This window comes from Mytilus edulis, chromosome 3 (genome assembly GCF_963676685.1).
Source record: "Mytilus edulis chromosome 3, xbMytEdul2.2, whole genome shotgun sequence".
Lineage (NCBI taxonomy): Eukaryota > Metazoa > Mollusca > Bivalvia > Mytilida > Mytilidae > Mytilus > Mytilus edulis.
Genome location: NC_092346.1, coordinates 63872707 through 63886336, shown reverse-complemented (window position 1 = coordinate 63886336; position 13630 = coordinate 63872707). Strand labels below are relative to the sequence as shown.

At 32.1% G+C, this 13630-nt stretch overlaps 1 protein-coding gene across 1 annotated transcript; it reads left to right on the top strand.

Moving 5' to 3' along the window:
- The first annotated feature begins 5493 nt into the window (after positions 1–5493).
- LOC139514439 (cdc42 homolog) lies at positions 5494–11325 on the top strand. Its single transcript, XM_071303720.1, has 3 exons — positions 5494–6027; positions 9581–9669; positions 10604–11325. The coding sequence occupies exons 1-3, from the start codon at positions 5874–5876 to the stop codon at positions 11015–11017; spliced, it is 657 nt and encodes a 218-aa protein (XP_071159821.1). The 5' UTR covers positions 5494–5873; the 3' UTR covers positions 11018–11325.
- Positions 11326–13630: the final 2305 nt, after the last annotated feature.

The window sequence follows — 13630 nt, the reverse complement described above, 5'->3', positions numbered from 1 at the left end:
TTCAAATGTTTTACATTGAAGTATAGATGGGCTTGTTTAAGGTGGTACAGGGAGGTAACTCTATAAAACCAGCTGAACGTTTTAATTACGTTGTGCTGGTAAGGGAATTTTAAGCTTCTCAATGATCAAAATTAGTGTTTGTCAAACTGCTATATAACCAGTGTAATTTTTCTGATAAAATGGTTGGTTCAAATTTTTAAAATTTTCAATATTTTTGTCAAAGGGTCAAAGTAAATACTTTGTCAAAATTTTATAAAAAATTAATCGAGCCAAATTAATTTTAGTGAAGGTGTTGGGTAGCACCTCAAGGTTGACAAAAATGTTGTTTAAAAATTAAAGATAAAGGTTAAAAAATGAAATGCACATGACTCATTATGTGTTGATTTCAATATGGGTGAGCAAAGAGACTTGTAGGTTGCTTGTTTTCATATTGCCTTCATTCTAAAGAATACAAATAATAAAAAAAAATATGAGATGATACCAAGGGGCAACCAAAAACCATCAGTACAAAAGATGGAAAATACAGATGGCAAAAGAACAAGACAATGATCAGTCAATTCTTGTTTCAAGAATCAGAAAGCGGGTATGAACCAGTTTGTAGGAGAAACACTCACATGACCAACCATTTCATGATGATGGCGGTTGATAGTTTTAATCTTCTCTGAAACCTCTGCAGATTTGATTATTATTGAAAGTAGCAAGTCCATGTATTTTATTCTCCATTTTTTCTGTTTTTATGCCCCTACAACAAAATGTTGGAGGCATATTAGTTTACCCGTGTCTGTCCATCAGTCCTTTCAGATTTGGAGGTACAGCTTTATTATTTTGTTAGATATTCATACACATAAAGTAGATGTGCATGGCCACAAGATTTTGATTTCTTTCAAATATTCTGAAATGACAGGTAGTTAAACTTATTAATTTTTATGCCCCACCTACGATAGTAGAGGGGCACTATGTTTTCTGGATCTGTGGGTTCCGTTTGTCCGTCTGGTTGTCTGTTCGTTTGTCCCGCTTCAGGTTAAAGTTTTTGGTCAAGGTAGTTTTTGATGAAGTTGAAGTCTAATCAACTTGAAAATTAATACACATGTTCCCTATAATATGATATTTCTAATTTTAATGCCAAATTAGAGTTTTTACCCCAATTTCACGGTCCACTGAACATAGAAATTGATGGTGCGAGTGGGGCATCCGTGTACTTGGGACACATTCTTGGTTTTTTTTGTACTAGCTGCATTAAAAGGTCATGGTTTGTCTGGCTATCACCTACAATTACATCAGCATACAAAGTGTTGAATTCTCAATTTCCTATGGTCAAGTAATGGGCATCATTCGTGTCTTACAAACAGTGTAACAATTTCAAGTTGGATGCCAACATCACTGTTTGTCAAATCTAAAATATGTGGTACTATACTCATACAAATGGCAGAGCAGAAAGGGGGGAAAATGTCTATATCTAGTTTTCTTCTTAACTCCCTGAGTTGAACCAGTGAATTTTTGAAAGCAGTGAGTTGTAAAAATTCGAGTAAAAAATCATAGATTTGATCAAATTCCCTAAACAATTCAGTGATCATACAAAACTCAAAAAAAATTCCAAATTCACTGTAACAAATCAAAATAGATAAATTGATATCAGCATTAGGGATAGTTCTGACTTTGCTCTAATATATGAGTTTTTATCTCGTTATTTAACAGCTACAACCCGTACAGAAATTGCTAACAAAAGCACATAAGTTTCACATGTGAAGCACATGAGATGCAAGTAAGAATTATATGCAAATCAGGTTGCTCATATGTGCAGTTTGGTAGTTCATATGTGCCCACAAAAATCTAACATAATGCTCACATGTGCAATTCAAACCTCAGGTGAGCTTTTATCATCCATGTTAGTTTTATGTTAGTTTTGTACTTTGAAAAGTTTTTCCATTCTTCTAACCATTCAAAACTAACCTACATCATTGCTCATATGAGCTTTTTCAAAATGACATGCCCAGTCATGTACTTCCTGTAAATTCAAATTCATGAAAAGCATGCAATAAATGGAGGTAGATGGATATGGAAAATGTTAAGTCCTATATTGTGCTATTTGAAGAAAGGCATTGTTGAAATCTGATAAAACCAGTGTGGCTGTGGTTAATTATTTGTAAGTTATCATTTCTATTTCATTATTTTCATTTTTGTGTCAGATTTTGAAATATATTACAATTTTAAGTCCTTTATGGGAATATATATACAGGTTGCTTCAAAATAAGTACTACATGTATAAAGATTTTTCCTTTTTAAACTTTTTGAAATACAGTACTTATTAATCAAAGACATTCATTGTGTACTAAACTTGCAAGTCCCTCTATTAGTTTTATAATGTAATGTTATGTTTTTAGTCATGATCATGATTATTGTTTAAATAAAAAAAAAAAAAAATCATATGAAAATCATACTTAACTGACAATAATTAAAGAATAACTCTTTTAACATGATGTATCAGTTATTTTATTTTCAACTGAATTATTTAAGATTTTCATTTAAATTTGAAAAATATTCCTTTTTTAAAGCAGCCATTTTGTTTTTGTCAACTATAATATTCACGTGTGCAACATGTGAGCAACTGCTCATATGAGCAATCTAATAAAATGCACATGTGAAACAAAAGCTCATATGAGCAGTTGCACATGAGGTTTTTAACATGTAAATTAGGTTAGTTTCATATGTGCAATTTTTTTGCTCACAAAATGCTCACCTAATTTGCATGTTAAAAAACTCGTGTGCATTCATGTTAGTTTCTAACGTGAGCATCTTATGTGTAACTTATGTGCAACATGTTAGCACTTTTTGGTAAGGGAAATACCTTTCAAGATCATAAATAAAAGCTATGTTTCATATAGTTTTCCCTCTGTACTTTCATTAGATTCTGCACCCCACCCTGTATGCTTTCTTTTTTAAACCACATAGTGATGACAGTCATGGATAAAAAGAGACATATAAAACATGATTGGTTTGAATGTTGCTTACTTAATATTTATTGGAAAATAATTCATGCAAATGAAGGATGAGAACAAACAACACAATCAATTCAGTAGGTTCTGCTTTGAATGTTTATTAGCAGGAAATTGTTTTAAGCCATGATTTGAATTTGTGAACAAATAGATAAATGTGCCTTGTAAAGTATCCCTTAATTAATTTCTTTATGGAAAAGGCATTACCTGGTATTTATTTCCTAGTAACATAAAAGTTACGTTCTCTGCAAGTCTGTTCAGACTTATTTCACTCGTTTATCGGAACCTTTATATTTGGTGGAAACATATCCGTTCTTTTCACACTGATTCTATCTTTTCCCTACTTTATTAGCTGTTTATTAAACGTTTGAGTACAGCTTGTATACAAATGTAATTCGGACAGTTTCTCAGGTTCTACAAGTTATTTTTGATGGGAAGAATGATTATGAACCCTAAGTCAGTGTCAAGAGTTATAACAAAATCCTATATTTTTTCAGATGAAATTCATAATGCTATTTTAATACTAAAAATGCAATATAGAGAATTAACAAATTATAAAAACTTTTATGGTTGTATAAATCTACCTAACTAAGATGTGATTCACGGATTACTCCCTTGTAAATGTGGTTTCAAGAAGGTTTATGATTAAATTTATCATATCCTAAAATGGTCATATTAGATCGCAGCTTGAGTTCATAACCTTCAATGAAACTATCAATGTAAAATCAAAATATATCTTGTTGGATCTCATAATTTTCTTCTTTCATGACAATGAAACTATTTTTATCAAATATAAAACTACAATGGATGAACATAAACTGTCATGGTAACGGCTATCGATTGAAACTTTTGCATTTGCCAAAAAATACAACCAGGGCTGCAAATAGCATTATAGAATTTATTTGCTTTTCTACGTGCATCTTTATCAGGTAGAAATTCGTCCTTTCAAATAACTATTGGAAAAGGTAAATACGATTTATATATGCAGTGATAACGTGTTATTTTTCTGTGTTTTCCCCCTTTTTTCAGTATTTAAAGTTTTAAATGACTGCTTCTATACCATTGACAAAGTTGAAGTCAACTTCTTTATTAATAATTCGTTCTCTTTATTCTGGTTGTTGTCCTTTTTAAAACGTGAAATTTCTTGCTTTCGAACTATGTTGTTTCTTATAAAACATATTACGTCACCACATAAAAAATGAAAGGCAAACGTATGTCCACACTTACGAATAAGAATTTGATTTTGTCTGTCCACCCATCTTTTAATATACTTTGCACTTGTAAATACAACTCCTACAACGCTTGATAGGTGTAAGTGGGGCGCTAGTTAATGAAGTTACTTAGTCACAAGTTACTATGCTCTTCCCTACCGCTTTAGGTGAAAGTTGTGACGATCACTAGCCTGTCAGCACGAAGGTTGTCCCCAAACCCCAATTGTTCGTTTCCTATCTTTATTGACTATGGAAGTCGTGTTTGTGTTGCAGCTGATCAAGTTCTTTTGATATGATTTAATAGTTTGCATTTTCGTTAATCATTATATTATCCAGAAGACAGCATATGATTTATTTACAAATGTAAATTGTGAATGTTTGATTGTTTTGGGTTTAATTGTTTATCAGTAATATTTCTTTTTCCTGTTCTTCTGGTTCTTGTTCTCATACTACCTTATTTAGGCCAAAACTTCTTGTTATATTTTGACATTGACTAACATATTTTTATGAAGGTGTTTCACAATAAGATGGTTTGTTGTGTATTATTGGTTTTTCACGGTAGAAACAGCTGATATTTGCATGGGACATTCTAAAACATGTACAATGGAAGATGACATCGAAGTCAATTGATTTTAAGGAATAAGTTCAGGTCCACTTATAAAAAATCAATATCTGATTAACTATCGCAAGACCTTTTCGGTGCACTTTAGGCTTTGGCGTTCGAAACAGTGGGTGGTGTGGTCATCCAATAGCTCACAATATTTTTTTTAAAAATATCTTTGAAATAGTGCGGACTCAAGCCAGTTGACAAAACATATCATCAAATATTAAAAAAACACCTTGATATCTCCTGTAAACTTGTGCATGCATTCAACAGTATTGGAAAATGGTTGTGAATGGATGCAAACACCGAATTCTGCAATTATGTTTTCCCCTCTCAACTGCATTTCATTAAATTTGAGATTCAGCGTGGGGGCTCCATAGTAATCTTTGTGTTTCAGGTTATGTTGTTCGGTTGCTGTCGCATTGACGGATACTCTTAATCTTATTTCTATTGAAAGAATTGGTATCTCCTGAGAACTTGTGTATGAAGTCAACGGTGTTAGACGAATGGTTGTTAATTTCTATCCAAACGCAGAATTCACCAATTACTTTTTACTTTCCTTAACTTAATCTCATTAAATTGAAGGTTTAACGACGAGACTGTTATTGTGTAATTTGTCCTAACATAAGATTTATCAAACCTTCACTTACCCGGTAATTATATTATTTATAAAAAAAATAATAGTGTTCGAGGATTTATTTCCGTTATATGTATATGCACCAATTTTCTATGCGTCATTTAAGCTGTAGATTTCACTGACATTAATTTTGTTAGTGATGATATTTTACTTTGAGACAGAGAACACAAAAAGTAAACGTATCATTTGGAATATTTATAAAATTTCCTAATTATTTATAATATCCTGACATTATTACTGTAAATTGTTTACTGGATAGATGATTGTGAACTGTTAGATTTACATAGTCATGTGGCCGGATGTTGCTACAAGATTATTTGCGGAAATACAGCCTCAGTATTATAACTAGTTTTCTATGATTAAACATTGAGATAGTAAAACGAATATTTCTTAGAAAGAATTGATAAACTACAATAGAACCTGCCGTAATGGCAGAGGAAAGCGAACCTCAGCCGAAAAAGATTAAGGTGACTGCAGTCGGCGATAGCGGGGTTGGAAAAACTTGCTTGTTGATGACATATGCTACAAATACGTTTCCGGAGGGAGAAGTGCCTGAACTTTATGAACATATGACTATTAGAGGTTTGTTATTAAGTTATATTCATTATTTAAACAAATTGAAACTTTATTTTTAACTTTGTTGTCTAGTGCCACGACTAAGGAAACATCTGAGAGAATCTTGGTATCATTTTCGTTTCTATTTTTCTCTTTCTGTCATGAGAACAATCGGTGACATACTTAAACACTTAGTAATGGTAGATTTTCATATACGAGATGTCAATAACTCAAGTATCTTACATACTTTAAACTCTTGACTCTATTGTTCACATAGTTATATTAGTTCTTATGAAAGACGAACAAAAAAAGACGACCATTTGATTTTCTCGATTGGGATTTTGTAGAGAAGGAATATTAATGTTCACCTGTTGCTAGTTATTATTCTTTTCGATTTTGTACACAATTGTTTCCTGTATTTTGTGGGATAGAGAGTTAATTTTCATTCTGTTCTTGACAACATTATTTATGAGCATGTTTATACATTCCCATTATTCTGTAACTATCTCTATAAAAAAAGATCTTCCCCTAAAGTAAAAGTAACAGTAAGATCATAAGATTTATCCCGACAAAACAGAGTTAAAATGAAAATAATCAGTTCAAACTTACGTCCATAGTAATCTAAATGTATTTTCATAAAAAAAAAAACAATTTAAAAAAAAATGACTTCCCGATTTTGATATTGAACTATTATCTCTCTATGTGTCCAAAAACTAGTTGGAAAGATTAACAATGTATATACGGAAGGCCTGTGTACGTCAGTGGTGCTTGCCTTGTAATTCAGGCTGACAGCTGGTCGTATTACTGATGTTTAAGTGAGATGAAAATATTTAAAGATGCAATGTTTAAACAATGACTTAATTTGAACCAATTGAAAGATTACAATCGGTTTTATTGAAATTAGTGCACGCTTAGTGGTTTTCGTTACCGTGCTGATTAAGCAATTTCACGCTCAACTAGACCACTATGCGTCAGTCACGATTGTTGTCAGACTCTGAAACCACTTGGACGTGGGCTGTGGGTATTTTTAATCCGACTTTAAACTGTTAAACTCCTTGTCGATCAATGTGACAAAATGGCTGGCCTTATTTGGAATAGAAAGTACATGTGAAACAGGCCAAAATGGTAATTTTATGATCTTTTTTATTATTATATCTAATTTTTGGTTAGGATTAAAATTCAATGAATTTCATTTTCTCTCCTTAACCTTTTGGCTTGTTTAAACATTGTCCATTGAACTTTGGAATTAAAGTAGAAGTTTTCACCTCCGTCCCTGTCTTTTTTACAGACACTAAACCGATATTTTACCAAAATTTGGAAAAGAAATATAGAAGACCAGTTAATATAGTTATAAGTTATGACAACAGTAAACAAACATATAATAAGTAAGCAATCTGTGTTCATATTATATGTTTGTATACGTTACTACGGTGTAAATCTGCTGGCTAAAACAGATTTTTTTGATTTTTTATGTAAAGGTATACAAACCTATCTGAATAGTGAAAACTTATGTTGGTTCATGACATCATAAGTTTCCTATTTGAACGAGAATGTGTTGCAGCTGGATGTCTGGTCCACCTATAATGAGCTTTTGCTTTATGGACTACCATGCAGTTAACCTGAGTACTTATGGTTTTCTTTCTGGATGCTTTTATAAGGTGTTTCCTGCATTCGTGCATAAGGATACTTTTTTGTTAAGAAATGAAATTTATCATGCGGTTTAAAATTTAAAGCGTGTTTCGGAGGGGTAGTTGCCAATCTCTGCATTCGGTTCCAAAACAATCTTCTTTTTCTGCTTAATGTTTGTTTAAACTGATTTAATGGATGACTATGTTTTAGACGAACCAGATTTATGTTATGTTGGGAAAATCTTTCTGATAAATTCTCTCTCAAATCTTTACTTTGTGTCTGTCGGTCCCATGTTAGGATCCTGTTATTCAGTGGCTGTATTTTGTTGATGTTTATCGATCATATTAATTTTTCATTTATAATTTTGTACTTAAATCAAGACGTTAATTTTCTCGTTTGATTTGTTTAGCCAGTGGCGTAGCCAGGGTTGAAATGATGTGGATGCCTTCGCGGAGCGGAGCGAGAGGAATTTTTTTTTTTTTGGACTATTTTATGCAGAAAATTATATTTTTTCAGACATTGTTCCTGTAGGCACATTTGCTCCCATAGAATCCGACACTGGTTGTATAGATTTTTGTTTAATTTCAAAATACCCACCAATTCATATAATTATATTTCACACATAATTCTAATGTTTTTTCGAAATTCTCGAAACTGAATGAAATTCATAATTTATTTATTTGCCGAAAAAGTTTCCCACCAATCTCTATATTTGACATCTCATAAATGGCCCTATCACAGCGGCACTTCTGTATAAAGGAACTGAAGTGATCCCCTTTTCTAGCATTTCTCAAAAAACGGCCCCATCACAGCGGCACTTCGGAATATAGGAACTGAAGTGACCCCATTAACGCGTTGCAGGGGACATCATCGAAATACCTGGTGTCCGTCCATCCGGTCTTGTTTGCACTCTCATGTGTACAATTCTTGCCAGATTTTTATATATTCAGCAATGACAATTTCGAAAATAAGTCCTAAGCTTTGACCTTTTGAAATAAAAATTAAAATGGAAATCCCATTGCATTTTCTCTAAAGCTTTTATTTCTCCATTAAAAATAAAAGGAAAAGGAAAAACATTAATTTTTATTAGTTATTGCTCTTGTTCATTGGTTACATAAAATATGTGCAATGCAGGGGACATAGGAACTCTGTTCTTTTATTGAAAATAAAATTAATATGTGGACCTAAATAGGAACTGGAATTTTCTGATAAGCCTAGGAATGATCACACTCTATTACAGATTAGTTTTTTTTTCACGTCGTCGTTCATTTCACAGGAAACGATATCAGGATATGGTGGTTTAGTTGTCAGTTATGTTGTTAGTCAGTTGTAGAAGCCATCGCTCCGCTAGGCTCAATTTCATGCAGATGAAACATGTCCGAGGATATGTGCATCATTTTCTGCACTTGCCGTAGTCGACGACGAAGTCTTTTTACGAAAAAATCGAGAACACTTTTCTGCGATATCTTGTTTTATTACATGAACTAAATTATCCTTAATAAAAGACCACGCATACTTCATCGGAAATAACTGGATGCTATCCTCATATCCTAACCTTTGTTACATACGCATACCTCCGAGTTTAACTGCTGCGAACATATCTTTATTTATATTTTTTTCCCCTGTCAAAGTGATGTGGATGCTTGAGCATCTGAGCATACATGCAAGCTACGCCACTGTTAGCCTTTGTCATTTCGGGGCCTTTCATTGCATTCTATATATAATATATGGTATGTGTTTTCTTATTGTTGAAGGTCGTGTGGTGACATATAGTTGTTAATTTATACATGTATATGCCATTTGGTCTCTGGTAGAGCGTTGTCTCATTGGCAATCATACCACATCTTCTTTTTTCTATATCCGATATCTCAATCGGAAATGAGAGTCATTAAAAATACTGAATGATAAATTATTGATCTGATGTGATATATATCTATACGTTTTTTTTCAGCTGGAAACAGTAATTCTTTTGAAGTGCCAGTGGTTGTTGATGTAGACGAAGAGCAGTATAAACTTGGTCTTACGGATACAGTTGGTCTGGTAGGTTTAGTATATACACTCTTTGAATAATTGTTTAGATAAACACATATATATTGATATAAAATACATTTTAGTGGTCGTTTATTAGGCCAGTCTCCGACCGTGATACGTGGTCAATGTTAACTATCGGATCATTTGTTGACTGCTCTTTTAACAAACAAAAAACTCAAAAGAAACAAGCCTTTCTTATCATGAGCACAGTTTTTACTTCGATCGATTTTAATCGCAGAATTTTGTTTTAAAACATATCATAATATATAATGTATTGAATATACAGCGTATTGCTGTCGTTATACTCACGCTGTATTAGTCAACAGTCGAAAAAACTTGTATAATATAGTGAGTATAACTACAGTTATGCCTGTGTTCAAAGGCCACAGCCGTAAATATAAGTACAAATGCATGTTTATATGGTGAGCAGAACTGAATGTTTTATTACCCGAGTTGTAAGACCACAGCCAAAAATAAAGCAATGAGCATATAATGGGGTGGGTATGTTTTTAGAAAGACCACTAAAGGTTGTAAAGGGAAGATCTTAATTTCTACAAGACAGCAGACGTCCTTCAGAAATGAACACATACCATTTGATTTGGAATAAAAGATCCAAAGTAATACATATCTACAAATTCAACAAGAACATTAAACTAAATGCAAATGTATAATGAAGACATCAAAAACCTATTTACTGTTGCTTAACCCCTACAGTAAGAGTTTGACACTAAATGTTGTCTAATATGTAAATTTGCAGCATAGTTTTGCTATAGTATACCATCCTACCCATCTATTCTACTTGTAATTCCTTTCTAGTAACATTTATTTTTTATTTTTCTGCCATTACAATGTCTACTCAGTGTACATAACTATTCTTAATATAGAATATAGATGTTTAATTTGGCTTATCTATAAGAAGATTATATTTTCCGTTCTATTTTAGGATGAGTACAGACGGATGAGAGAGTTATTTACTGTAGGAACTAATGTATTCATGGTGTGCTTTAGTGTGACGGACCCATTAAGTCTTGAAAATGTCAAGAAAAATTGGCTCACAGAAATACGAATTTTATCTCCTAAAGCCTCATTCATTCTTGTTGGAACTAAAACTGATTTACGAGAGGACCAATCGATAATGGACGAGCTGCAGTCAAAAAATGAAAAGGCTATTTCGATTCAGGACGGTATTAAAACGGCAAAGGCTGTTGGTGCAAAAACATATGTTGAGTGTTCGGCTGTAAATAGTATTGGTTTAAAGGAAGTTTTTGAAACTGTGGTGAAAGTAGCAACGGATAAATTAAACCCCAAAACTACTAATGGTAGCAAGAAACCAAGTAGTCCGTGTGTCATATCATAGTTTATAATCACTTTAGAATTATCAAAAGTTCACCATAATAGAAATGGGCTTCTTTTTGTATATATTGTAGATGTTCATCATTTACTTGAATGAGGTTGGGAAATGTGCAATTGAGAAAGTGTAGTTATAAAAAGTGTGTGTTCATTATGTAAATAGCAATCTATGTGTGTTGCATACAAATGTATTAGGATAAATAGTGATAGTGCGGTTCCTTTTAGATTTCAGCAACTCCACAAAAGGACATGAACCTTTCATGCTAGGTTATACTTTTGCTGAATACTTCTAATTAAATATTACTTAGAATTAAATGTAATTCTTTTTTTTTGACGAGCCTTCTACTTTTGTCGAAAAAGCGAGACACAGCGATCCTACATTCCGTTGTCGTCGTTGTCGTCTTCGGCGTCCACATAGATGTGGTTTTTGAAATTTTAATTACTTTCTTAAACTATCCTGGATTTGTACCGAGCTTGGACAGAAGCTTGTTCATGATCATAAGATAGTATCAAAAAGTAAATGTTGTAAAAAAAATCCTGTTTTTCTGATTTTACTTTTAAATGGACTTAGTTTATCGACCAGGAAATTTATATTCACTCTCGGTGGTTAAAGTTTTCAAAATTTTAATTACTTTCTTTAAATATCCTGGACTTGTACTAAACTTGCCAGTTGGACGGAACCTTGTTAATGATTATAAGATAGTATCCAGAAGTAAATTTTGTAAAAAAAAATTCCGTTGTCGTATTTTACTTATAAGTGGACTTTCTGCCAGGAAACTTGACATTACATTCACTCTGTAGTTAAAGTTTTAAAAAATTTAATAACTTTCTTAAACTAGCCTGGATTTGTACCAAACCTGGACAGAAGCTTGTTTATGATCAAAAGTTAGTATGTAGAAGGAAATTTCATTAACATTTTGTACCTGTTTATCCGTATTTTACTTAGAAATGGACTTAGTTTTTCTTCAAGTTAACATAACATACAGTCTGCAGTTAAAGTTTTAGTACATTTATAAGATTTATAAACTACCAATAATTTTTACTAACGTTGGACAGTAGCTACTCACAATCTAAAGATAGTATCGAGTGGAATATTTTATTTTTTTTTCTTCATTTTTGTTGAGCCTGCGATTTACAGCAAAAGTAGGAGCGACACTAGGCTCCGCGGAACCCTCACGAATATTTTGTATGTTATATCTTCATGTTTTTATTAATAGAATGGTATAGGTAGGACGTAGTTTTATATACAAATATAGATAATAGAAGGAAACACGTCTGTCATCGTCACGTCTGAAGTGTTTCCGTCTACCATAAAGCCACGAAGCACGATTAAAATGCCTATAGATTTAAGACATTTTCATAATGGGTAAATCCCTCGCCAAAATCCTTGATTGAATTGAAACGTCTGCACAGACAGCAACCGTAATTACCGGTTATAAGATAAGATAAATACGTTTATTGCAATAAGCACAATTGTGCTATAGCACATTTAAATAACAACATTATCATGTGTAAGCAACATGAAATTTATATTGTTAATAAATAGGTATACAAAACTGCAGAGAACATAATTAACAATATGAACATTTTGTAAATGAAAAAGACAATTAGATGCATATACATAACTACGTTAATATGAAAGTTCTGAGTTTCCAACTTTCACGCAAAAAAACATATCAAATTGTAAATAACAGTTTTTGTTTGAACTTGTAGAAGTGAATACAGTTTGTTGATATTTGGCCATGTATGATAATGTTTTGTGAGGTATTTAAGTCTATACTGTCTATATGCTGGACAAACCATAATAAAATGATATTCGTTCTCTATACATTGCATAGTACAACATTTACAAATTCTATCCTCCCTTCGTTGTTTTATGTAACGACCAGTTTCCATATTTAGTTTTAATACACCAAATCTTAATAAAGACAACATTTTAACATTGATATTTTTCAATATATATTATTCCATCTTAAAACCTGTTTTTATCATTTTGTACAATATTAGTTTTTATTATAACTGTATGGTTGATTGACTGTTGTTTGCTTGGTTATCATCGCAACAAATACTTCACGTATATTCAGGATAATGACAAATAACAATAAATTCAATAAATATTCGACAAACTTGGTCTACCGGGATAAAAGCGCCATTGGATCAAAGAGTGTTCAGTCTATGGAAGAAGCGAATCGATAAAAACTTTTCTTATATCACATAGCGATATTGTCTAATATCAATTGTAAATATGCAGACATTCCATACTGAAAATGTTGTTTTCGGCAACGAAAAATTAAGAAAATACTAACTTTAAAACGTATTGTTCAAATATAAACAACAATTGAGTCTAAATATGCATTCAGAAGTTAGTTAGAAGCAAACGTTTATGTCCGTGTAAATTTTGAAGTGCTGTGTTTTTCTTATATACATAAATATACAAATGCTATTATTTCTAATATCAATGCGATACTTTTAAAATATCATAGCGGTGTTTTTCTTATATCAATATTAGTACTTATTTGTATTAATATTTGACTGCTGTACCAAAAATTTGACAATTTTACCTATTATGTCTGTTTTGTTCACGCATTGTTGTAAATATGACAGAATTTGATGAGACTGT

Excerpts from the sequence above, each read along its gene's own strand:
- LOC139514439 (XM_071303720.1), top strand. The coding sequence starts at position 5,874 with ATGGCAGAGGAAAGCGAACCTCAGCCGAAAAAGATTAAGGTGACTGCA. Across the intron at positions 6,028-9,580 it reads TGAACATATGACTATTAGAG|CTGGAAACAGTAATTCTTTT; the intron begins GTTTGTTATTAA and ends GTTTTTTTTCAG. Across the intron at positions 9,670-10,603 it reads TTACGGATACAGTTGGTCTG|GATGAGTACAGACGGATGAG; the intron begins GTAGGTTTAGTA and ends GTTCTATTTTAG.